This window comes from Dromaius novaehollandiae, chromosome 4, assembly GCF_036370855.1.
Source record: "Dromaius novaehollandiae isolate bDroNov1 chromosome 4, bDroNov1.hap1, whole genome shotgun sequence".
NCBI classification, from domain to species: domain Eukaryota; kingdom Metazoa; phylum Chordata; class Aves; order Casuariiformes; family Dromaiidae; genus Dromaius; species Dromaius novaehollandiae.
Window position 1 is genome coordinate 85778313 of NC_088101.1, and position 26544 is coordinate 85804856.

The window sequence follows — 26544 nt, forward strand, 5'->3', positions numbered from 1 at the left end:
TCATTTGGTTGGTTTGTAAGAACAACTCAAAGAATGATGCTCGTTCTGTGACTTGGAGGGTTTTTCTCAGCTGTGGTGGGAGGGTTTGTTTCCGTGACCATTTTGTTTTGTTGCTCCAGGTCTCGCAGTGGCCAGTGCACTGGTGGACATTTCACAACAGATGCCAATTGCCTACAAAGAGAAATCTGGTGCAATACGAAATCGGAAACAGCAGCCCCCTGCACAGCCAGGAACCTGTATTTGATGCATGGACATCAGAAACTGTATAGGGTTTTAAACAAAATGGAAAAGTAACACCTAGGAGGAGGAGGAAGATTTTGAAGTTGTGTCACAAGAGACTAGAAGCACTCGGAGAAACACAACCTCCTTGAACCCAACCTTTTCTCTCATCTACGTGATAGTTGGCTTTATTTGACAACTGCTCCACTTAAGTTTTACTGACACGTGGCTTCAGATTGCTCCTTTGTTTTCTTCAAGTTTAAAGTGAAATAATTTTATTGCAGGTCCGGTAACATTCGATCATCTCCATTCATGGTCAGTGTAAATAGAACAGTAGTCCAATATGAATGACACTCAGGTTTATACATGGAAAGTGCTTTGTAGTTCATGTATTTATCAAATTGTACAAAAAAAAAGAAAAAAGATGCAGTGTTTACAGGTGTCAGCTCTCAACACATAAACACTACTATTAATCCTCAAAGCATCTTCACCCTTTGTTTTCATTTAATGTATATGTTTATTTCCACATTATTTAAATGGATCTCTCTTCCACATACAGTTTTTTTGTAGTCATTATGGTCCAGAACATCAGGCAGGTAAAAGCTAGGGTGATGCAAAGGTTGATGTCGCGTGTTGCTCAGACCAAATGTAATACCTGTAGGAGCTGAATGTTGCTTTTGGAGGACTCGGTGTTTACATAGTCTTAACCTACTTGGAGTACACCACACACAAGTGCCTAGACTTGAACAGATCTAGGGAGTGAGGAGACTACTACACACATTTCTTTTTTCCATAATTATGTTCATTTAAAAAAAATATATGTATGTAGTCACCCAAGGCAATCTGTGCTCTTTGTAATATATTACGTGCAGTCAGGGGAAAATGGCATTTTCCTGACCGAGAAATACTCAGCCAGGTGGAAATATCTGGAGGGAAAGTAGAACGGAGTTTCAGTATCTCGTAAGAAAGCTCCTGGTTTCACCAGCGCTCTTAATAGAAGCAGTTTGTGTTCCAGGCCAGATATATTATATTTCTTCTGAGTTTCTCTGCGCATTTGACCTCTTTCCCTTCCCCTTGCGCTCAGACCATTTTTCTGGACGAGAACTGAGCTGTGCCCGTGGTCAGACCCACTGCTCTTCAGCAATAAGATTTACTCCATCTCCTTACAGGGCGTAAAAAGCAACACTCCGGGTGCCAGATCATCTGAGGATTGAGAAATAAATAACTTTAAAAAAACAAACAAAAAAAAAAACAAAAAAAAAACAAGCAGAGCAGCTTCATTTGGCCACAGGTTTGAATTTTACACGGTGAATTATGGATATCTCCCCTTCAGGTTAGACTACTGTAGATGTTGAAGAAGGTGGCTTGTTGATGAAAGGAAGTGGCTTGGAAATGGCAAATAAAGGCTCGGCCTCTGGGGGAGGTATCAGATGCTTTCCGAAGTATCAGACTGGTTAGAATTAGGTTTCCATTTCCAAGGTTGGACTTAACGACCCACAGGCCCCTGCGTGCCGCTGCCCAGTATCGCTGCCGACTCCAGGGCTCGCGCGGTTAGCTGGAAGGCGACGTGGTCCCGGGCCGGGGCCGTGCGAAGTTGTGATGTTGAAGCTGGCAGAAGGATGTTCTGTTAAGGTGCCAAACGAGGCATGTAATTGCTGCTTAATCACAGTAAGTTCGCTTTCATTCAGGTCACTGAGTCGCTGGTTTCTAATGAGGGCGTCTAGTATTTATTAAATGGAAAAATAGCAGATTGAGTGGTGCGAAGGGAAGTGCTGTTGAATCTTTTTGCCATATAGCACCCTTTTCCGAAACGAAACTGAAGTAACGGCATCTTTTTTTGTGCATGTTTAGGTGATCCGTCATGTATCAGCCACTCATTCCTTCCGTGTTTTTAGGGGTAGGTTTCGGTTTGGTTTTTCTAGGGTTTTGGAGAACCTTTTTGGAGTGTGGTATTGCAATAGAGGGGTGCACATCTGCACAGCAGCGATGCGGGAGAGCCTGCTGTTTCAGAGATCTTGCTGGATTATCATTCTGATCTGATGTATCTTTTAACAAATACAACACAACTTCAGAAAAAAAATACTGTGAAAAATGCATCTCTCTATATATATATTTTTATTCCCCAATCTGTTTCTAAAGCAGAAGCTTATATGCCCTCTGGGGAAGGCAAGTTGAGGGAGGGAAAGGAGCCAGCTCTGTCCCTCAGAATGAAGGGTTTTAGTCAGTTAAATTTTAGGCAATGCACAGATTACCTCAGACAGATTCATCTCCTGAAAATATTTTGTGACTTCCTATGTGTGTAGGGCTAACCTGACTGGACTGTACCAGAGAAATAATACTGGATTAAAATTCCTCACCTATTACTCCTCTATGTATTTTGAGTTGTGATGCACAACCTCGTGTTTGGAGGTGTCATTTTTTGCTTCCCCAACTCTTTTTCGGGAGGAAAACTGCCAACCCAAATTCAGAAAACTTGTGCTTAAGTCTGCATGTTCAGGGCACTTAAGCAGTTGCTTAAAATTGTTGCTTTAGGTTATCCGGAACAGAAACAGCTTTCTGAATAATAGGCCTGTAAGGGTAATCTGTTTTCACATTTAACAAAAATAAATGTTTATTGCCCCAGAGAGCTGGGTTGTCTGATCTCAAAGACGTCCCGCGGAGCTCGAGCCGCAGAAGAGTTGAGCATCAGCTATTCGAAAGACGAGCAAAAGTGATCAAAACTCTGCGGTTTAGCAGAGCCCCAAAAATGTAAATAGGGGAGCAAGACTCATTTATATAAATAAACTAAAACGGTTCCTTTAGGACGTAGCTCTGCTCTGCATCTTATCTCCATACTGATGAGGGAAAAAAGAGAAGTCTCATACATATCTCTGCTGCAAACAGTTTCATCCCAGCTTCAAGGTAAAATATGGACCAGGGTGGGAGCGGACGGGGGGAAGAATTGCTGGTGATTTGTCACCAGGCCGACATCAAAAGTGAAGGATTTGTGGGTTTGTTTTGCTGGAGGTGAGGGGGAAAAGAGCAACCTTATTTCATGGGAGAATCTGTAAATAAATGAAAAATAACACACCAATTTTGCACTTGTACATAAACTATACAGTAGTGTGCAGAACATTGAGAGATTTAAAGTGTATATAAACCAGAAAAATATTGAATGTATTTTTGATGCATTTTAAATGATGTATGAGTTTTGTCTTAATAACTCCTTCATATGATGAGTATTAGATAACTTTCCAGAGCTTTAAAGAAACATCAAATTATATTCCTGATATCTTGCAGTAGAAAGCAGGGAGGCATAACTTGACTTTTATGTATTCAAATGCATTTCACTTAAATGTATAAGCAAAGTAAAATATGGCTCTTCCATTTGAAAGAAAAAAAACATTTGAAAAGAGGTAATAAATGTACTTAAAGTAGTCATTACTTGGGGGATTAAGTCAGCAGTTTAAGCCTCTATCGTTAAGATCGTGCCAGTGATTTCCATTCAGAATCACTGTTTGCAAAGAGTTTATAACTAGTTGAAGTTCAGCATTCAAGGTCTCAGCCCTCAGAGCGTTTTTATTGTTTGAGAATAGCCTTTCTAAAAAGGAAAATATATATATATATATATGTAAATGTTGCAGCCCTCTTATTCTAGAAAGCAGCAGTGCCATTGCATCTCCAAATAACATACATTTTTTGTTCACTGTTATCCGTATTTTTAGCCCAGAATTTTCTCTGGATTTTTGTAGCGTGAGTGATAGCAGACCCCGCCGTGATACGGGTCAGTGTGTTGGATACAAGAAGATTTATGGGATACAGCTTTGAGTTATTGCCACTCTCTCTGAGTTTCCAATGTGCTGTATTGAAAATGCCAAAATAAAGCTTTACATGATGGGGGTAATGCCTGTTATTACCATGAAGTCCTAGCGTATAATGTACCAAAATTTGACGGCGTGGTACCGTAAAAGAATGACAGGCTGCACAAAGCCTCTTGGCAGATACACAGTTCCTTAGAGGTTGTTTTCCATATTAAACATTTGCTCGGAAACATCATTTTTGGACCGCCCGGCGCCCCGCCAGCCTGCAAAGCCCTCTCCCGGCAAACGGGGATTTGCCGGCACCGAGCTACTGCGCGGGCAAAGCCGGAGCCTGCGTGCCGGCAATCTCCCCTCGTCGCTCCCTTTTCTTCCCACCTTTTTTTGCAAATACCGGGCCGTTTGGGGAAGGTGGGAGGGGGGTTTCTGCTTTTTTTTTCTGGAGCCTCCCGAGCTATAAGTGGGGATGTGGGAGCGGAGGGAAGGGAGGGAGAGACCTCAGGTTCCAATTTTCGGACGTGCTGGTGGTGATTTGAGTCAAATTCACACTTTTCCGTTGATAGCTGCTTAAATGGGATAAGTTTCCCACATGCTAGTAATGCTACGATATGTAGAACGCTGTTTTTTTTCTTTTTTCTGCTTCTGCACCGGGACAGGTTTTGTTCACTTTATTAAGCCATTCTAACACTATCCATGAGCTGTTGTTTGTGTGTCTTCCAGGTACTATAGTTCTTCAGATATTTCCTCTACATTTGTCATTGGCTCCACAAACCTCACCAGAAGTAAGGAAAAAAAAAATTATTTGTGGAGGAGTGTAACATACGTTGGTCCATTTTTTTAGAAAACAACAAAAAAAATAAAAACAGGTTTTATATTACTCTGAAATTTGTGCACAATAAATGTTCTTTACACTAGGATCCTTGAATTAATTGTATTCTGGATTTTTTTTTTTTTTTTTGTTCTGTAATTATTTACAATTCTTATCTGTGTTCAGACTTGAGCTTAGTTTGTTAATATGTATAATTTAGCATTTCTTGCATTCATATGTAAATACTGAGCAAGTATTGTAAACTATTTCATTGCTGGGGATTGTGGGTGTTATACATACACACATTTAGGACTGCAGTTTTTGGTATAATTTTTTGTATTGTAAAATAACAGCTAATTTAAAGCAGGAACGAGAAAATTATCGGGAGGTCTGTGCATTTTAAATACAAATGTGAAGTACATGTACATAAATAAAAGTAAATAATGCAAATCTTTCCTCTGAAATAAAAAGTAGATGATCTGGTTAAAAAAAAAAAATCTTTGTTTTTCATTTGCTTTCTGCTTCTTTCCCTCCTCGCTTAAAATAGGGGGAAGAAAAATAAAGCAGTAACTCGAGATGTTTGCCAAGAGTCCTGGCTGGGATGAATGTGACTTCTCGTGGTGTCCTCGCTGGTTGAACGTTGTGGGGAACCTCGGGGTGTCGGTGCTGCTGACCGGTGTCTCCTCGAGCAGGCTCTGCTCCCAGCCGTACCAGGCCATCCTCTCCCTGGAGAACAAGGTTGCAAGGAGGGTTGGAGACCCAAAGACCACCTTCTTTGGAGAACAGCTTTCCACGGCCCTCCTTTCCCTGCATTCCTCATCTGCAGAAGCCCTGATTCCTCAGCTTGCTGCTGATGGGGCGAGAGACCCAGAGGGGTGAAAAGCCAGGTGAACCGCCGCTGGAGTGGTTTGGCTTTCTGCCTACAGCTCCTGTTAGGAGAATAGCCTCATCTGTGGTCCTCCTAAAGCTGTCTCTGAAGGGCTGTGGGAAGGAGGAGTAGCCTAAAGAGGTCAAATTCCTAGCTGTGGGGAAAAGGGACTTGTCCTACACGCAGGTCACCTAGGGTGGTCAGGGCCAAACACGTAACTCACTTGCTCCAAGCTCTTCAGTGTCAGGAGTGTTAATCCTTGCTGTCATGAACCACCTGGTCTTTCTGGTTGTGATAGCCTGGTCTCTAAAGGAAATCGTATTTGCTTCCCTAAGGCACCAGAGAAGCCCCACAGAGGACGGTACAGGAGAGCAAACCTTTATAAATGACCCCAAACAGAGCATTTATGTCTTCTTAATGAGGTCAGTCAACCACTAGACAAAACCATAAGGAATTGAGTGTCTTATGTCCTGGAGTGAGACTTGTCCCTCCTGTAAGGGCTTGCGGAAAAGCTAGAAAGTGTTGCCTGGGGCAGTAATAGCAGCAATTTTCGTCCTTTCAGGTTAGATGGTTGTATTACTGCCCCACAGCTCGTGGCTTCTGCATTCAGGGTCTAAATAAACCGAAGAGAAATTAAAATCTCAGTCCCTTTCCTTCTCACTGCTAATTTTCCCAGTAAACTGCTACTTCCTTCGAATTAGACAAGAAATCTGACAGCTGCGGAGATGGGAGCTTTGCTACTGATTTTGCAAACGTGTCAAATGTTGGAGCCAGCTGCTGTTTTGGATGCACACAAAAGCTAGGAGAGCAAAATTGGAGGTGACCTACCATCTCCTACCCCTTGGAAGCCCGTGTGCAGCATATTCCAGCATCCGAACAAATTCCCGCAGCCACGCAATCCGTCGTTCTCCATTTACTTTTATGTCACTCTTCAACTTTGAAATTAAGCATTGCTGAGATGAAGCAGAGTTGAACCTGGCATTTATGGGCCATGAAGGTTTCAGCCAGTGCCGTCTCCCAAGACCAGTGTGCTGCTTCATCCCATGGTATTAAACTTGGATGCTGACGTTGCTGTAGAGCCACACTGAACGTGCATGTCCAAAACCACAGCGTGGTATGTCCAGACCTGAAATGGAGTGGGCAGGGGGCAGTGGTTTTAATGATAGTTTAAGTTAAGTTCATTTTGGACATAGGAGACAAGTTGGAGTCTTTTTAAAAGCAATCAGTTTAACTCGAACATCCCACAGAAGTTCAGGGCTGGAGGCAGAGTGTTATCTCTCCTTGCCCAAGTAGAAGATGGGGTTCTTGGCACCTCTTGGATGGGTTTCACATCACTGCTCTGTTGCAAAATCACCTTTTGGTACTGTGGAAGCACAAACCTTTGACTTTTTCAATTAATGAGAAGAGGGGAGAAAAGGAAGGCGCACAATGAGCCAGAGCACGGTAACTAACAGTCTATTGTTTCGGCAAAATCAATTTGCGTTTCTCCTCCTTGCGTTTTTAAACTAATTAAGAAGTAACGAAACAGGGGATCAGCTAATGAAATGATAACTGGCAGGCAATTGCAGAGGCGTAAGATAAAGTGGGTGGGGAATCTTTTAATAACGCAACTATGGGACATGCTGAAGTGTTTATGGGTTGCTGGATCTTCAGCCTGGGGCCAACAATAAGGTCAGATTTATGGTGTCCTTGGAGGGTGGGTTGTTTTTTGCTTCTTTCTTCTTTGTTGGCTCCGGAGTCCCTGATCAGCTCAGGTTTTGGCATTTCGACTGTGGATAACATAGGGGAGGTAAAATGTGTCCTCAGGTCCCTGCTGACCCAGAAGAGCAATCTTTGACTGTCCAAATGACCTTGCTCTTTCGGGATCTGCGGCGGGAATGTCTGTGTTCCCCAGGGATGTGAGATCTGACCCTTCCTTCCCCCATGCCGCTGCCTCCGCGTTCCTGGCTTCCCAGGAGGACCTTCTTGGCTATCTCCCAGAAGCCACATCTGCAGGAATTCAGCCAAAAAACACTGCCAAAAGTGCCTCTGTCCACTCCGGCTCTAGCAACGACGATAATATCTTGCTCCTGTGCATTGCCAAGCTGGAGCCAGCAGCGCAGCTCTGCATGTGCAAACAGCCCGCGGGACCAAGGACCACTTCTCATCTCACCCCACGGGTGGTGACAGAGTTGCTGAGGGGCAGCTGGATTTAGGCAATCTTGATATTCATGCCTGCCCCGAAATTAGTTTGGAAGCGAAGGTTTAATGGGGAGAAACGAATTGTGACAGCTGATCACGAGGCATCTTTGTGAAGAGGAATGGAAGCAAAGCACTGAGATCTCTCTGATGTGCGCCTTTCCCTGTCCATCCTACCAGTGGCTCACTGACTGTTTTATCAGGTCTCAACTCCACTATGTGCCTCCAACAGCGTGACTGGCAGTATTTCCGTTGCCACGTTCCCTGGGATCCCTGCTCCGAACAGAAATCGTTTCTACTTCTCTTTATGAAAAAGTGCTTTGAACGTTTTTCATGTCAGAGCTAATTCTGCAGTACTTCCCTTTGGCTAACATCAGCCATTTCTGCAGTCAGCAAGGAAAGGCAACATTTTAATAACCAAAGTGAGATGCATCCACCCCATCAGCACATTAGTACTGTTTGCGTTGAGATAACGGATGGTAAATTGTTGTTGCTGCTGTAAACTTCTCCTCGCAGCAGTTGTACATCAGCTGCAGGGTTTCACTTGTGCTGTGTCTGCAGCCGCCGCGCAACACGGCTCGTTTGTCCTCGTTAGTCCTGCCTGCAGGTCTCTCCTCCTCGAAACCCTCTGATGCCCCCAGGTTTGCCATTGCCCTGGAGCCTGGATGGTCCAACGGTAGCAAAACTCATTTCCTGGGAATCCGAGCAAATCACTTCACCTGGCCTTCCTTCTGCTTTCCCCCCTCTCTTGGGGGGACATCTCTGTCATCCCTGGTTGGGCTAAGGAGCGGGGCTGGCTTTTGCGGGGCTGGTACCCAAAAACAACCAGGCCCTGCCCTGGAGGATCGTAGAAGGGAGGGTCAGACAAAGCACCCTCTAGCTATTGCTGGTGTTGCTGCTCCAAAAGCTGTTGTCTGCTTAAATTTAGGATGATTTACAGGGTGTATTTGCAACTCCTCACAACAACTCGGAGCAGGAATGGTCTAACCAGCCCTGTGCTTCACCCTGTGATGACCAAATGAGGACACGCTGCCCTGTAGCATAGCCCGAAAGAGCAAGGACGGAGTCATGCAGTCCTGAGAGTCTATCGTGCTCCTTCACTGTGGGCTCCCCACTGAAACCAGCTGCTGCTGGGGCTCACCTGTGCTTTCTGGCCCTTGTTGGGGGGGGTTAGGATAATCCAGTTTGACTTGCTTTGTAGCAACAAGCTAAGGACCTTCCCAAACTTACTGCTTTTGCACCCAGAGCAATGGTTGAGCAAGTCTCACAGGAGTGTATCCAGCCTGGATGGAGAAGGTCACAGAATCACAGAACGGCTGAGGTTGGAAGGAACCTCTGGAGATCATCTAGTCCAAGCCTCCTGCTCAAGCAGGGTCACCTAAAGCATGTTGCCCAAGAGAAGGACCAGAGAGTCACCATGACCTTGGCAAGCTGAGCCTTGTGTTTAACTGTTTGTCCCTGATTTCTAGCCATAAATCATCTGGTGCCAGACCCGTGGATGGTCAAGCACAGCTCAGGGTCACTTTCCGTAGGGGCAGAGGCTCGGCTTCTCCTGACGGACATGTTTTCACCAGCTTTTGCTGGAGGTGATGGGGTCCAAGGGCAGCAGAGCTGGGACAGGACAGTGGCTCTTCCCAGCTCCTGTGCAGCACCCCATGGGCAGTGCCAGAGATGGGGGATTTGCAGCTTACAGCCAGCGAGAGAGGTTTTCTTGTCACTTGGTTTGTTTTGTTTCGTTCTGCACTGGAGTAAGGCGAGATGAAGGTAAATGCTGCAGCTCTTCCATGGTGTAAGGCACAATGAGTCTTTAATTCAGTCCGTTTCCATGCTGTGAGCAGGACCCTGTTTGCCATTTAGAATAAAGCCACAACAGGGGGAAAGATGCGTTTACACTTGCCTGTGGTTATAAATCTCTCTCCTTTCCTGCTGAAAACTTTTGTACAGATTAAAGCAGCATCTGCTTTGATTACACACTTCACTCTCTCTCAGCACGACCTTTGCAGCTGCAAGTGTTTTTAGGTTGCATCGTGCGCGTGTGTGTCTGTCTGAGTGTTGAAAGACCCAGTTTTGCCTTGTTTGTGGTTGCGTGGAAAAGTCACCAAGTGCCTCAGCGTGCAGGTTATTTGACCTGGGAACCCCCTTAGCACAGCCCCATTTTTCATGGTTGTGATGGCGTTTGGCCTTGATACTCACACGTCACGTTTCCAGAGCTGCTAATGCTTGGTCTTTGGTCTCAAAGACGACCTCCCAGCCCTGTGGACGCTGCCAGAAGGGGTGACCTGGGCCAAGTGGGGTGGTGACCCTGCAGAAGGCAGCTGGTTGGGACCTCCAGGGCTGACCCTGTTCAACTGCCCCAGGGAAGAGCATCCTTCATGTCCATTCCTGTGTGTCCATCACAACCCAGTCATGCTTCTCTTGTTAAACGTATGGCTTGTGCTGCTGACTCCCTCCGCAGACATGCCTGCGCCTGGCACATCTGCAGGGCTTTGCCCCAGCCTCTCCCTCCTGCTCCTAAATCCGTAGGCCGGCTAAATTGCATTTTTAGCAGAAAAGCTGGTGGCACAATGCACCTTGTTCAGCAGAGCCCACCACGGTCTTCCCACGCGCGTTCCCACAGTATACATGACCCAGAACAGACTCACCTCCTCTTGTTCACCACCTTGTTGCTGCCAGCTCTGTCTGCCTCCAGTTTGTATATTAATACACATTATTTTGGAATTTTATATCTCCATGATTTGATATCCCCCTTTCAGGCTTTGTGAGACTGAAAGGTCCTGGGCTCTTCAGCTGTTCCTCTCACAAAAGCTTTCCTCTGTCTCTGCTGCTCCATTTTGGTATATGGGAATCTAAGGAAGCCCTAAAAAGCATGCAGAGCACTCTGTAAACCTCTTTGCTGGGGCAGACAGGAAAGCGGGATGGGTCCTGGTGCCTGAGGAGGGCCAATGGCCTTGGGATAAGGGTAGAAGCCTGGGAACGAGGAGCAGAGGGTGAGACGTGGATGGTGCATGGGGAGCTGGACCCAGCGGGTACAAGGGCAGGAGGAGGCCAAGCAGCAGTGGAAGGTCGTGTTAAGGGGTTGCACGGTGGATGAGGCCCCTGTGGTGTAGGAAAAGGAAATTTTAACCATATGGATGCTCTTTCCTCATGCCGGCATGGCCTGCAGGAGCTGGGCTGTCCTTTCCATCATAGAGGCATGGACTTGGCAGGGCAAGGAGGGAGGATGTGCTACTGCCATGAGCGGGCACCAAGAACAGGCTGAGTAATTCATGCACCTCCTCCATTTATTAACATGCCCAGGTTTGCACCCAGCCAGGCTTCTCATTCATAAATCACCAGATAAACCACCTCGCTTCCTGGAAAGGCCATGTGTCATTATTCAAACGCAGGGGCGCCGGCTTAAAAAATGACCACGGGTTCCCTTCTCCTTCACCCACCATCTGCCGAAGCTCCCGTTGCTGCTCAGCAGCTAGAAAGGATGAACATCCCCCCCCGTCTTGGTGCCTGCTCTGTTCGACAGCCGGCTGCTCCCTGCGGATGATTCCTGCAGGCACCTGGCTCTCTCCTCCACCACCGGCTCATATCCATAACCTTGAACTCTGTGTTTAAGCATGGGTTTCAGTTTTATTGAATATAAATTTTGTGCGTCTTGGGGTTTTTTTTTGCAGGGCTGGCACGTCTCAAGGGTCACGTTTTGCAGCACATCCACTGGCTCACGCTGAAGGCTGCCCCAGTGGAAGCTGGTGCTGCTCTTTAGCCAGGCACCACAAGGGTCATCATCAATCCCATCACCGGGATCTGTGTGAAGTGGTTCGGTCTGGGTCTTGGCAGTGCACTCTGAGCCCCGCTGCTCTGCCGCCCACCTCCAAATTCCCCCCCGTTCCCAGTTTCCCCTGGCCACTGCCAAGAGCTGCCCTTCCAGCACGGAACCGGTGTGCATGGAGGGCCTCCACCGTGGGGCCATCGGCATGGACAGCCCAGCCACGCAGATGGGAGCAGGGCATCAGGAAAAATGCATGTGTGCTTTATTCATGGATATGTTTGAATACTGACGCTTACAGAAGAGATAAGTACAGATTACATCCCAGCAGCGTAGGCAGGCATCAGCCATCCGACCCCTTCTCCCCGGCGTGCACACACACACACGCACACACACACACGCACACACACACACACACACACAGCCTTGAGCATCACCCTGCCACTGTGGGGTTATTGCTCCAACACCAGCTGCCCACTGTCTCGCTTCGACAAATGTGTGTGCACAATATTTCGCAGGCTCTCAGGGTGTGAGGAGCTGCCGAACCACTGGGAATGGTGCTGAGCAGCCAAAAAGTAGAATTCAGTGGCTACAGAGAGTTTGGCTGGTTGGTTTTGTTGGTTTTTTTTTTCTTTTTTCAGTGACTCTTCTTTGTGCTTATGAAAGTCCCCAGGTAGGGAGTAATTATTAAAAAGTTGCCTCCCTTTCTCTTGGCTCACTCAGTCCTTTTGCTTTACAAGTAGCTGCAATGAGCTTGGTGGTTAGTCAAGAGGATGAAAATAAAGATCCTTCACTTCATAGAGTTCAACAGAGATGAGGTTTCATCAGAAGAATACCGACTTTTCATGAGGGAAAAGAAATCGTTTGTGTGTGTGTGTGTGTGTGCGTGTGTGTGTGAATGCACTGCTCAAAAAACATTCTTTTTTGCAAAATTTGATTTGGGAATGGGCTTTTGAGGGAGTATTGACATTAAACATTGACAAAAATGGTGAACTGGTCAATAGAAAGTCATGCAGTTTTTGCTTTTTCTTTCTTTCTTTTTTTTTTTTTAATCAGATGCAATATTACTGCCCATTCCAAACCCCTCACCTCTTTCTTGCCAGGACAACAGGCTCGTTACTCTCTGCCTTGTGCCCTCCATTTACAGGGACACAACTGTGTGAGCAAGAGCTGGCCCATTGCTTGAAGGATGCTGTTTCCGACCTTATAGTTCAGGACAAAGGCTGAGGAAAAGCAAAGTATTTTCAGATCTGCAGCCGCAACTGTGGAAGTGCTTTCGAGGTCCCACAAACAAGGGTATATTGGAGAAATCCCTATGGCAGAGACCTGTTCACACTCTGTGTGATTTTACAGGGATCCCAACGGATCACAGTTGTCACCTGTTGCTTATTTCCACAGGGCTCAAACCACTGTAATTCCCAGTATTGCTGCTTAACACCCTCTGAAGGTTTCCCCTCTGAGACTTGTTAATGTCTGGAGTCTATCACTCATGAGGATTTCAGGAGAGATGATTTCAACGGCATCATGATGTCAGTCTTGGATGTGGCCAGGGAGGAACGAATGGGAAAACAGTCTGTGATTTGTCTGAAAATGAATGAGGGATGTTTTGACCTTCTCACACAAAGCCTCTGCGATGTGATCCATGGTAGTTGGCAGTCGCTTTCCACAGCCTCGGAGCACTCTTAGCTGTTGGTCTGCCATCCTCCCCCAAGGGAAGTCTTGAGGAGAGACAGCAATGGGAATCAAGGTCTCTTTGACCTGCGATGCTTACAGATGGTTCTAACGTCCTAAGGAATCTCTGAAGTGAAATATAAATCCTGGGGAGATGGTGACATCTCTGCTCACCAAAACTGTAAAACTGGGTTAGAGATATATCTGCTAGGAAGTGTTAACAAACCTCTAACCCTGCTGTGGGAAAGGGTAATGGAATAGGTAACACCTGGAGGTCTCCTCCATCCCCTGTAGTCTACTACTAGGAATCCTCACGTCTATTTTTCACAGCATTCCAGTCTTAGAGGAGAGCTGAGTGGGTTTGCCAGTTATCCTGGACAACAAGAAAAAAATCTGCTGCTTCTGGCTCTGTCAATCAGAGAAGAAAATGTCAAACTGGCATTTTAACGCCACCACCCATGAGTTATAAGAGACACTGGAGAGGTGTTGTGAGACACTGCGGGAGTGGGTACTCCTGGAAAGCAGCTACTGCTTATACGCAAGTCCTACACTGAAACTCAGCCCGTGCAAGAAGATTAAAGGCTGGTGGAGACCCAGGTTGCTGGGGTCAGGTGTGTAGGATAGTAGGCATGACTGCAGGACTTTAAAGGAAAGCAACAGAAGAAGGCAATTCACAGCATGACCTCATGATGCTGAGGTAGTTCCTTGCCTTTGAAGGGCTGATAGTCAGGGTTTAATCACCTTCTCATATGTGGCTTAGATGACACAAGTTTTGCAAAAGTGCAACTAATAGTCCTGTTGCTCAGTGCACGGATGTCTCCACGGTCTTCCAGAAACCAGGGGACACCAAAGCCCTACGTGAAAGGGAAATATTCACGTCAACTTAGTGCACAGCTACGGCACTCTGAAGAGAGGTCAGAGACTTGCTCCCCTGGCTGCTGGGAACGATGCTGGGTAAACCTCCTGGAACTGAAAATTTCATGTGCGCATTTCAATTCAAGGTGTGGCCTGGTACCGCTGCAAGAACAACATGGTTCTCGAGATGTTCCAGGATCCCTCGTGCAGCCCCGAGGCCCTCACAAGAGCAGAACCTCAGACAGAATTAGCCAGGAGGGTTTCTAAGCACGTCTCACACATCCACACGTTCATTTGGAAACCTCAGGACCTATTCCTGTGCTTCCTGTGGATGGTCAGTCTGCTCAGGCATTTATCCAGGGAAACCTTTGCACCCTTCTTTATCATCCTCCTTCTCAGCTTGATCTAACAAGTTCAGATCCCTGACAAGGTGCAGTGACACCTCAGCTCAGCTCCGCTCCTCGAGGGAAGACCCCTGAATGCTCAAATACTCCAAGGTATTTGAGTCCTTTACCTTCCTGTGCCCTGAGCGATCAGGGAGCCATTTGTTTTTAGCCTTCAGCCAGGCTCCGGTTGTAGTCCAGATGGGTGAGTTAACCAGCCTGTGCTTAAACCACCTTTGGCTGAGCAATTAGCACTTAATAAGAGGCAACTGCTTCAAAGTGCTAACATGAACACAAGCAACTGCTTCCACTAGTCTTTAGCAAGGGGAACTGTAACAACCCACTCCCTACCTACAACATTTATAGTGCTTTGGCCTTTTGATAAATTGGCTGGATTTTTACGTCCCCAGGGTGGTATGTAGCAAACTTTTCCTAGCCTGTCTCTTAACTGCGCGACTGATGAAATCCCCCCGACTCAACGTCTTTTGTCTCTCTGCAAGACGGGCCGATGCACAGGCAGCACATGAGGATGGGTTACGTTGCACTCGCATCAAGTCCTGCCCGTGGGCTCACACATTCATCCTGCGCTGAGGAAGGTTAGCTTGGAGTGGAACGGTATTAGCCTCTGGCTGTTTGGATGTGACAAGAAACCCCCCACCTACCCCAAACAATTTACAGGACCAGTAAAAAGAGATGTTAGGGTTGGGACATGAAGAAAGTCATCCATAAATGAAATGCAACACGTGTTTCTTCCTGAACATCATCAATACATGACACACGTTTCCCTAGAAGGAGGGCCAAGGGGTACATCACAGCTTGGAGATGCACGCTGGTTCCACGCTGCCCGTGATTTCAATGTGTGGATGAACCCAGTGAATCAGTTCTGCATAGCACGGCCACTTGCTCTACCCCGGAGGTGCTTCAGGATCCTCTCTGATGAACAAAATCAACTTCCTTCTCACCAGGGAATCTGGTTTCTTCAATCTGAACCAGACAGGCTGCTCTTTGGGTCCTGGGCAACCCTGGAGATGATCTGGAGTATACGTCACTGGATGTGCCCTGTCCAGAGACCCCCAACAAGAGTCAGGGCTTCAGGAAACTTCCTGACAGCTCATCCATCAAAAGTCATTGCCCTCTTGTCTAGGGCAGGCAAAAGCATTTCCTTTGCAGGTCTTATCTCTTGGCTTGACTCCCACTTTGAGATTTTTCAAGGGACTTGTCAGTGGCTCTGAACCCATCCGCAGAGAGCTGGAGAGACAACCACCAAGCTGTGGAGTGGAAAAGTGGCCAGGACCAAGAATGAGCTGGTTTCAATGATGCTGATTTCATAAAATCAAACAAATTGGCAGACAGATGAGGCGGAGGAAGGGATGCCTACACGCTCACCTCTCCTTCCCATCCCACCCCTTCTCCCTCCCCCCAGAAAAGTAGCTTGTCTGGTTGTTTTTTAAAGGAACCGACACAAAGAGAGTCACTGCCTGGCGTGAGCCCACCCTGCTTCACATCAAAAATAGGCTCAGCATGGCGAGAGCTGGGAAAAGCCACATCTGCAGCTGAGAGCCTGCCAGGTGGGAGGGAGCTGCTGGGCTGGAGGTTTCTGAGGACAGACGAGTGGAGCCCCTGAGGAGTCTCTCCTCTCCGGCCACCTGCAAGAGAAAGGAGGCAGTGCAGGGGTGAGCAGCATGTTCCTTCCCCACCTCAATCCCACCGAGCAATGCAAGAATAAAGACAATTATTTCATATGTTAGCACTTGAGCTCTGCGGTGCTCGACTGTGCAGCCTTCCTATTTGTATGTGGGTGCAAGAGGCGAAGGGAGCCAGAGCAGCCAGTCTCAAAGCCCTGGCTCTAATTTTGAGGCCCTCTCAGCTCTGTTGAAGACAGCAGTGAAGGTGGTGTGAGTACCATGATGTACATCAGGGTCACCGCACGGGAAAAGTGCTGGCAAGGGGTGCAAGAGGCAGAAGAGCTGCTGCCAGCCTGGCCACTGCCCTGAGACTTTGTTCCTCCGTCGGGGAAACGGGGTTACTCATCAAGTGGTGAGGATGGCATGGAGGATAGCCATGTAGGTGTCTTCTTTACCAAGCCCCCGTATCCTTCTGCGGCAGTATCCGGGAGCCAGGTGGGTTACACCAAAACACAGTATATCTTTTTAAGCAACTGACTCCTACCCCAGGGCATCTATACTCTGGAGACAAATCACACCCTTCTCTTTTCACAGTGCATTGACATCTATGGCTGAAAATTTGCTTTACTACAGCTCTGAGTTTGCATTAGCTCATTACTGAGATGATCTAGAGCCAAGGCTCTGCACTGCTGTGAAGCTGGGAAGCAGATGGCCAAACTGGTACATCATAGCTTTCCTCCTCCTGTCCAGGGGCACCCCACCTCAATGAACAGCAAACCAGGCGTGGGTTTGGACTTGAGTCCAAAGTGAGGACCAGACTCCCCTACTTTTCTTGCAATGTCAACAGGGGGGTCGTGTCTCTGTGCTGTGTCTGACTGCCAATGCCCTGAAAAGCGGTGAGGGAAGCTGAGGTCATGTTTCTGCTCCTCCTGGCCACCTGCAAGACCTGGTAACCTCTCTGAAAATAGAGCGTAGTGAAGTGATTTGGTTTTTTCCCCAGCAAAAGAAACAGGGAAAGGAGGTTAAAAACCTGCATGCAGAAGCTTCTTGAAGGTATCAACTAGCCCAGCACGAAGCCCATGCTCAGTCCTTGGAGTCTAGTTAACTGACAGCTTCCGTTACCTGTACGTTCAGCAAATCAGGGTCATTGTTAATTATTCAAAAGTAAAATAATTCAATCTGAAGATTACTCTAGTGAGCATCAAATCAAGGTCATTGCTTTTTATATAATAATAAAATATTTAATGCACATTACTGTCATCATCAGTAAATTAACCTCACTGTTATTTATTTTATAATAATCTTAATTTAATATTATTTTAATACTAACAATATACTGATGACTAGAAACTTTCTACTGCGGTTTTTCAATGCTTAGCTAATTTTGGTCAGTTAAGCCTCATAATACGACCTCCAGGATCGTCATCTGACAAAGGAGGAAACCGAGTGCTGGGGAGCTGAAATGAAGAGGGCAAGGAGCAGAACCCAGGTGTCCTGGTTCCCGTTCCACACTCGCTCCTGAAGAGCCCAGGGATGTCCAGGTACTTCTAAAAACCACCACGTCTCTCCATAGTACCCAAGAAATGAAAGAGATGGGCAAGAGCACTTGGGAGGGAGGAGTCAAGGGAGAGGGTAGCACATCCCTATGATTAGAAGTGGGGCAAGGCAACAGCAAGGCATAAGGAAAAGGGTGAGTCAGGGAGTCTAGGAGATGGAGGGGGGGTGGATATCTGTACAGGGCTGAAATGGCACAGGGTGGAAGAGGGAAGGAGCTGAGGTGGGGAGGGCTGGAAGGCGTCAAAGAGGCATGTGCATAGTCAAGCATCTCTTCGGGCTGGGTCAGCCCTCTCCTACCTTGGTGGGCTGGAGCTGCTCGAAGATGTTCTCTCTGAGGGTTGCCACGGCTCTGTTGGCATTTCGCTCCTGCTTATACATCTGTGTAGTGGGGGGGATGGATGGGGCCACGGCTGCATTCAGGTAGGTCCCATTGCCAAAGGCCAGGATGGCATTTTCTTTGTGTGACAGAGAAGGAGAGAGAGAAGTGCCATCAGGGCAGTGTTTCTGAGGCAAAGCATACACATGCCTTCTCCAGCCTCCTCCTTGGCTGGCACATACAGTGTGGGTCACCCAGGGATGGCAATGAACTCGTGTATAGCAATATGCTCCTGGCCAGGGGGAGCGGTGAGAGCCTCAACCGGCCCTCTGGAGGCTGGGGCTGCTGTTGTCCTCCTTCCCTTGGCTTCTCCCAGGTGTGGGGACCTCCTCTTATGACACCTGCTTAGTGCTGTAAACACCACTTTCTGCAAAGCAGGGAGAGAGGCAGCAGCTCGTCTGCTGGGCTGATGTAAGGCAAAGCCGCGTGACACCCACCAGTGACAGCAAGGTTAAGACCCCTCCTACGAACCTGGCTGCCACAGGAACATGGGTCTCACTCTGAGCCATTTCAGCCCCTACCGTGGAAAGTGCCGTTAGAGTGACAACGCCAACCATCCTCATGTACGCCTAAATCAGAGGCCCAGGGGTAGGAAGCAGGTGTTCCCATCTGAATTCCCTTCATGACCACGGACCATCCAGTCATTGCCATCATCCTCAAAGGTCCAAGAGGACCACTGGTGTGTGGGATGCAGAGAAGTGGAAGTAAGGTCCTTCAGGGTCGTGGAGCCTTTCCCCATGGGGAATCAGCGTGTGCAAGAAAAGCTTCCCCAGCCTGTCCTCATGAAAACGTGATCTGTGACACCGTGGGGTGCAGGGAGGAGGGTGCTAGGCCTGGCAGGGCATTTGGTGGGCAAAGTCACAGCATAAAAGAGACACTCCCTCACACCCAAGTAGAGGGATCATGACAAGCCTGCACTAAGCACATGGTGTTATTTCAACATGGAAGAGGCAAGGTTGCACAGGACCATCATTCAACTAGACTTATCCCAAATGGCCTCCTGAGCCAAACGGACCTGAAAGCCTCCCAAGATTCAGACATCGGAGTTTAGGTGTCTGCTTGTTCTCTCCGCCCACTTCAGATGTTCCCTTGCCTCCCTGCTCTTCGACTGTGGGGAAAAAGGGATTTATCCCAAAGAGGAGGAAACTCTCTTTTCTCCCCGTCACTCTTGCCTCAGCCACTACATTGTCCTCCCTGCCTCTGCATGTACCACAGCCCAGCTCCTGAAGAAAGGCTGCTAGCTAGGCTCCATGACACATGGCACTCATGCAATAACTGGCTACTGATCTAACTATAGGACCATTGCTGTTTTGTGGAAGAAGCTGGTTTGGCTGAGGTGGAGAAAGAAGAAACATTTCCTGTTGTGCACTGTGGCCTTGTTACAAGACTGCAGCAAAATGCAGGTGAAGAAGAGTCCCTTAGTGTGGAAGCTTTTCCTTGTCAAGTCTATTCAAGTGTGACGGTCCCAGGGCCTCAGCACAGCTGCTGGATGGACCATGTGTCATCTCTGGGACATAAATGAATTCTGACAGCTTCAACACTTGTCATCTTTTGGGGGGGGGGGGGGGGGGGCTGAAGATGCTTTTCTAGTTTGCCTCCAGAATGCCTACTCCTGGATGTCACTTATCCTGGCTCTTTCAAGGGCTTGAACATCTGTTTCAGAGACAAGGCCAGTAGAGCCTTGACAAAGGCCTTTCCAGGGGCTGGGATGCTTTCTTAGGCTTCAGTAGGCTTTAGAGTCAAATCATTAGTATCTTATCGTGGGTGATGTCCAGATCACACCGACTCTCCCTGACTGTGCAAGGTGGAGGAATTCCCTCTGTCTCCCTGTCCCAGTTTCTTCCTCCACCCTTTGATTGCCTCACCTAAATCCATCTCTGAGGATCTTCAGAGCTCCTTCACTGAAAGCAGGGGAGCTGGACACCTGGGCAGTACTGAGGACCAGGGCAGCGGCTGTGCTGTGAATGTCTTTGTAGTCTCACTCCCCCTTACAGGGAGCCCAGCAGCTCCACCAGCTTGTGGGACATGCTGCCAGGGCAGCAACGTTCTGGGCAAGTACTCACGGAGACAGATGTTGTCAGTGAAGAGATGCAGGAAGCTCTCACACTCTTCTTGCCGGTTGCCGCTGGCGTTGCATGTGCACCAGGGAGCTATGCTCGAAGTCGAGTTGTCGATGTAGTTGGGCGTGATGGGGCTGCCTGCCAGGAGGATGGAGAAGTGTTACCACAGGCTGGTAGTTCTTCCTTCAAGAACCAACAGCGACTTCCCTCCTTGCCTCTTTCTTGGGTTGCTCTGTCCATGACCTCAGCTGAGCCCCTCTGTGACAGCAGCACAAGAAGATCCTTCAAGTGCGGGTGTCACAGGTCTGTTTTGTTCACAGAGAGGAAAACAGGGGCAGTTGCATCTCTTCTGTTCACCCCACCACTGACAGAGCCTGCAGTATATTAATTTTTTTATTATCAGTTTGAGGAATGGATAGCTCTTGGGAACTCAGGTTCCTTAATAGTATTTAAATCTATGTATGAATGTTTGTGGAAATTTCCACATTGTGATGGAGAAAGCCAAACTAAACCTCCAGAATGGTCAGAGAGAACTAAGGAAGAATTAAACTGGAGTGAAAGCAAATCCAAAGAGCTGTCAGTCTAACCCATACCACAGGTTGGCTGAAGTCCAAAGGCCATTGGCCCTTCTCTTTGAATTCTGGCTGTGCTTATGCTAACAGCTGTCAGCTGGGTCTCCACAGCTTCCAAAAATTCAACCTTTCATCCTTTGAAGCTGTCAAGGTGGCAGGGTGACAGTGGTTTCCAGTGGCATCACCAGTGGTGGGATCAGAGGACAACCAGCAGAGCAGATTTCCTGGGACAGCCTGGCTGCCTGAGCCTCTATCTGTGCCTCGCAGAGAAGCTAGGATCTTTCAGCGCCCCGTGTTGCATGGTTTATTTCACTCAGCTGCAGCTGTGAAAGAAGGAAAGCTCCTTCTTTAATCCTAGAAAGATGCACAAAGACCAGCATCTCTCTGAGATCTCAATCTCAGCTGTCCGCCTTGCTGTCCTCCTGGATTGCAGTAGGCCAGAGTAAGAGGAGATGTTTCCCATCCAAGGACTGGGAGAAAGACCTGCTGAAGACACAGGCTCTTACCTATGATCCCTGTGTACGCCAGCAGACAGGCAGCATAGCTGTCCCTCCTACAACCGGTTGCAGCCTGCAGGGATGGCTGGCAATTAAACTGGAATTCTGCATAGCGCGACCTGAAGGGGAGTGTAAAAAGGGACATATCAGCACAGAGCTGCCGGTGACGACTGCTACATTTGCACAGAAGGGGACACGTTCATAAAGTCCTTTGCTACTCTGAAAAGGTATTGCTAAGCCAGTTTGAACAGATATCACGTTTTATATTCTTCTACCCCCAAAACAAACCCAGAGGTGCATTTTATCACTCTGAGAGGAGACATTCAGAGTTGCTATAGATACTGTTTTACAGGCTTCCTCCTGGCCTGCAAGAAAAGTCCAGTCTTAGCAGAAATCTTTCATTGTTTTTTGGTGTGTGAAGCTGGTTTTTAAGGGAAGAGCTGTTGCAGACAGCAAAGGATTTGTTCTCCGTTACCATTATGTGACTGTTGAGGCATAGCTTCCCCTAGAGACTAAAGCCTTTATTTTAGGGCTGAAAAAGAGCATCAATCCAGTTTGCTGAAAAAGAGCATCAGTCCAGTCCAGTTCCTCTCTCTTGAAAGATTATGCTCTCACCATAGTTGAGGTCATCTTTAGATGGAGGGAAATGTCTGAAGGCCAAAATACAAAATGCAGCAACCATCATCAGATAAAGAGTCACTGTGACCTCCTCTGCTGCAGGCTCCTAGTCTCTGGAGAGGGTAGGACTCTGGACCCTGTAGAGCGAGGGATGCCTGGTGTAGAGCTCTGACCACAGATGGTTTTGCCTCGTGTATCCTGTTGTCTGGGTCAAAGCAACAAACCACTCAGCACAAAGCAGCTTTGAGTAACACGTGCTGGGCTTGTTGGGCCCCTCTAGTCCCTGCAGGGAAATAGGTACCTCATTCAGGCATGCCAGCACTCCGGGTGCACCTCCCTGCCACCTTGGTTGGATAAAGCCTGTGAAATAGGTGGCTGCTGGCCAGCTATTTGCAGCCTAATTCTTTAGGGATTGGTCCACTGTTGGCACGTAATCATCTAGTGGCATTTGGACATTGTAGGGTATCTGAGACACCCACATGGGGCTTTCGGGTAGGACGTGGGACCTACTGGAGACCTGGATCCATCTAGACAGGCAGCTGAGGGCCAGGTAACGTGTCCTAAGGCATCTCCATGGCGTCTGAGCTGTTTAAGAAGCTCAAGTGGGACTTAGCACTGCTGACACGTAAAACGAGGGCCCTTTAGATGCCTTCCACCTGCAGTGTCTGAAAAGAGTGAGTACCTCTAGTGTTCACTCTGTCCGGACAGCCCCAGGAAACCGGGCACACTGCTCCCCTCAGAAAGACTCTGTCTTCCAGACATCCTGGTAGTGCTCCTTGCCAGCATCAGCACTGACTAGCACTTTCCAGCCCACTTCCCTCCCTCCTCCTCAGCCTTCTCTTCTTTTTGCTGTTTCACTCCCAATTCTGCCCCACACCAACCCCCTCACGCTTCCGCTGTGCCATTGCCAGGCAAACTCTTCTAGCCTAAATTTTTTCTGCATTATTTTGGGGACAGGGGGTGTTAATTGCAGGTTTTACACTATTCGTGTTAGTAGAGCCCCCACCTCAAAGCTGGGGAACTCAAGGGGTTACAGCTGTGAAGAAGCTGAGTGAAGACTTACCAGCACAGGCAGGGTTAGCGCTAACTATTTTTTCAAAGTGCTGCAATTTGTCCCTAGCTCTCCTTGCAGTTTCTGCACTGCTGGCTTTGACCGGGTCACATATCAACAACCCCTTGCTCCAGCCATGTCTCTAGAGGATGTTTTACATTATGCATTCAAGGAACCAGATAATTAACAGCTGTGCTGCTTGCGGGAACAGCTTCCAGCCTCCCGGGAAGCAATGCTCTCCCCTTTGAACCTCTTCTTTCCCACCTGGCTCTCTTGTCTTGTTAGGGAGAGGGTAGTACCGGTCCATCTCAGGTTCCCTGGATAGCTGGAGGAAAGCTTTGAGCAAGAGTAAGCGTGGCTCTGGGAGGAGATTTGCATCTTTCCGAGTCAGCTTCAGCTCAATGGCTCGCTATTCTTGATCATCAGCATTTCTGGGGTGCTTCCCAGAAGAACCAAGAGAGCATTAACGCTGGTCCATCCTTCCAAGAGGATGTGCTACATGCTGCCCTCACTGTCCCTTGTGAAAATAAGTGATTTTTTTTCATTGTACTTTAAAGATGATATCCTGGTGGGGGATGGCTGTTGGATGTACAGCTCAGGAAGTCTCGAAGTCCAAAATAATTAAAGATTGGGGGAGTACTGGCAGAAGTTTCCTACACAAGCCTGGTACTTGTGTTCTTCCCCAAAAGACTGCTCTTGGCCACAGTTGCACCCAGAACAGTGGGACAGGAGTGCTGCTGGTTTGGTGCAGTAAGACTGCTCTTACGATCTTATGCCTCTTACGGACAGAGGTGCTCCACCCCAAAGAGCTGTAGGTAGTTTGACCTTCTGGAATACCAAAGGCTTTCTGAGAACTAGAGGAATGAAAATAACACAGCAGAGAAAAAAAACACCTAAGAGGGTAAGTGTATGAGTGTGCACATGAGGAGAGGGACATGCACAGGCCTTAAATGGAAACAGAGGAGCAAACCACCCCGGCCACCTATTACATGGTAGATCTGGAGGGTGACCCCTCAGCTCTGAGATCCCTGTTGCAGTAAGTGATCCAGCCTTGCAGGCGAGTACACACAGCACACTGATGTCGATGCTGAGGAGATGGTATCACTTCTCTTTCTTTTCATGCTTAGGACTGAACTGTGTCTCGCTGGTTCTAGTTAAAATGTGATAAAGGCAAAGGCATCCCCAAGAGCTACTGTTAGCAGGTGATCCCATGTAACCACATCAGATCCAGCAAGAACCTTGCCAAGAATTTATGCAGCTGAAGGCTATATTTTACGCATATGATTATTTTTTTCTCATCAAATAAAAGAAAACCATGGATTTTCAGGTATCTACAAGGGTCTGTGATTTAGTATGGCTTGGGTGCTGCTGCAAGCTGCCCTAGGCTGGGGGAGATGGATGGTAGGAGAGAGATGGATCAGTGAACGTGGCTGCAAGCATCCCACATGCCATCCCTGCTTAGCTTGCACCTTCTATTTTCATAGTGGGTCTTCCATTAGGACCCAACCCAAAACCCATGGAAAAGGACCTTTTTAAGTTCCAGCACACATTTCTCAAATTTCCCAACTGTGACGGCCCTCCATATCGGGATATGAGACAAGGACACAGGTCGTGAGAAAGAGTCACTCAGGCTCAGCCTAGGTCACTGGGCTGTGCCGGGTGCCTTCGGCCGGGATCCTTTGGGCAGATGCGCCTGCCGTGCATCACCTGGTCGCAGCTCAAGCACCGGGCTGTCGTGGCACGTCAGCCACAGCCTTGGCCAAGGGACGTCTGTCCCCGTGCGCCCTGCGTCTGCAACCCCAGTGCACCAACATTACCTGCAGACGTAGTTTTCCCGGCAGGAGTCCAGGGGTGCCAAGCAATTGGGTTTCTCCTTGGACTCGTAGGAGCATGCGGGGACGATGGTCTGCCGCCGGCGCTCGGCGCAGGCTGTGTCGTCGCAGGGGCAGAAGAGCAGCTCGTGGGTGTACTCGGGCGGCACACGGTCGAAGAACTTGCGCAGGGCCTTGTGGCACTTGGAGCGGTTGCAGGTGTCGGCTCGGGCCAGGCGCCGGATGCAGAAGGAGACGTACTCTGTCCGCAGCCGCTGGCACATCTCGTCCACGTTGCAGGCTTTGGCAGCGTCCAGGCACCGGTTCACCTGGGTCACCTCGTTCTCAGACCCTGCGGTACAGGCAGGGGACACCGGTGGGGCTTAGCGCTCACCTCCCTCCTGCCAGCGCCACCCCACAACGAGACATTCGTCCCCATCCTGCTCCCGTTCATCACCACCTTGGTGAGACCACCATCCTCTTGGAGTGGCTGGGGCCGGGCAAAGGCCACATTTGCTCTCTGTGTCCTAGCAGAGCCAAATCTGCTTCCCCTACTCACCTTTCCCAACTGGTGCTGTGGATGCACAACAAAACCCATACCTCACAGCCTGCTCCACCAACTCCTATGTATAATAAAATGAGGCTTTGCTCTGCCCTGGACATCTCGTAGCATGATTTAACCATTAACCAGCTCAGAGCCTGGGGAAGAGAGCAGAAAGCTTGTCTGCTCATGCCAAGACTGGGTCCAGCACCATGACTAATTGTTTTTTAACCAATCCTCTTTTTCTGAAGGAGAAATAAGTCACCCAAGATCGAACACTGAGTCAGTGGCAAAGACAGGTATCCTGGTACATGGGTCGTCTGCGCTAACCCTTGTACAGCAGTCTCTCTCACGTGGCTCTTGCTCCCCTCTGCAATGAGTTTCCTCAGGCCTCTCCAGAGGGATAGGTGTGGTTTTGGCATTTTTTTGCATTTACCCATGTTCTGCAGAGCAGGCGTCCTGAACGTTAGCACTGCCTTCATGCAGTCAGCGGGAGAGAAGCCGTGATCGAACCTGATGCCTCTGGGACCTTGGTGCTGCCTGCCTGCAAGCACAGAGCCAGCGGGCCTCTCCCCACACCCTTTACAAGGTCATCCCTTCACTGGCTTTGGTGAAATTCCTCTGCATTTCCACCCTTTTAAACAAGAGGAGAATGACAAGTCTGAGCCCAAGATTAGCAGTCTGCCTGGGAGAGCGGGGGGGCGATGCGGGTACGCGGAGAAAGTGGATGAAAACCTGCAGCAAGGGGAACAGCTAGAAAAAGAAAGCAAAAACTGCGGTAGCTGATGAGAAACACTCCTTCTTCAGCAGGTAAAGAGAGGTCCTGGGAGGTTACATGCCAAAAACATTCTCTGCAAATTTGGGGAACAGGTGAGAAGGAAAGACTATCTGTATAACACTGATTTCAGGGCTACTTTGAAGACAGACTGGGTTCTTTTATACAGAGGGAAATGTTAGAGAAGCCCTGGCAGGAGTCGGTCAAGACGTTAGGGGCTCTTTCTGATAGAAGAGATAAGATGAGGGTCCTTTGAGCGCTAGAGGGAAAATGAATCCAAAGGCATTTTCCATCTCTCTGAATTAAGCCCATGACCTGAAGCACACTAGAAGGACTTTCTACCCAGCAGAGAAGAATTTTTCACGGAGGAAAAAATCCCCTGAATGATAAATTTCAGATGCAGAGTCAAGCCCTATCTTTAGCCAGGAGTTAAAGCCAGCCAATCATCACTGACAAGTGTTAAAACATTGACAGTCTTTCTGAGCGCTTGAAAACTGGCTGCATTCTTTCATTTTCATTGATGCT

The 26544-nt window shown here is 48.2% G+C and overlaps 2 protein-coding genes across 2 annotated transcripts in view; one reads left to right on the plus strand and one right to left on the minus strand.

Annotated features, from left to right (window-relative positions):
- ATRN (attractin) overlaps positions 1-5034 on the plus strand; it is a 149125-nt gene extending 144091 nt beyond the window's left edge. Inside the window, exon 29 of the mRNA XM_026121801.2 lies at positions 120-5034. Within this exon, the coding sequence (XP_025977586.2) occupies positions 120-244 (125 nt within the window). The 3' untranslated portion in view covers positions 245-5034. The remainder of the gene's footprint in view (positions 1-119) is intronic.
- Positions 5035-11870: 6836 nt separating this feature from the next.
- The window catches only part of GFRA4 (GDNF family receptor alpha 4), an 80720-nt gene continuing 66046 nt past the window's right edge, over positions 11871-26544 (minus strand). Inside the window, exons 4-8 of the mRNA XM_026121815.2 lie at positions 24710-25055; positions 21233-21342; positions 20158-20292; positions 18016-18173; positions 11871-16182 (exon numbers count right to left, since the gene is read on the minus strand). Coding sequence (XP_025977600.2) covers positions 16036-16182; positions 18016-18173; positions 20158-20292; positions 21233-21342; positions 24710-25055 — 896 coding nt within the window. The 3' untranslated portion in view covers positions 11871-16035. The remainder of the gene's footprint in view (positions 16183-18015; positions 18174-20157; positions 20293-21232; positions 21343-24709; positions 25056-26544) is intronic.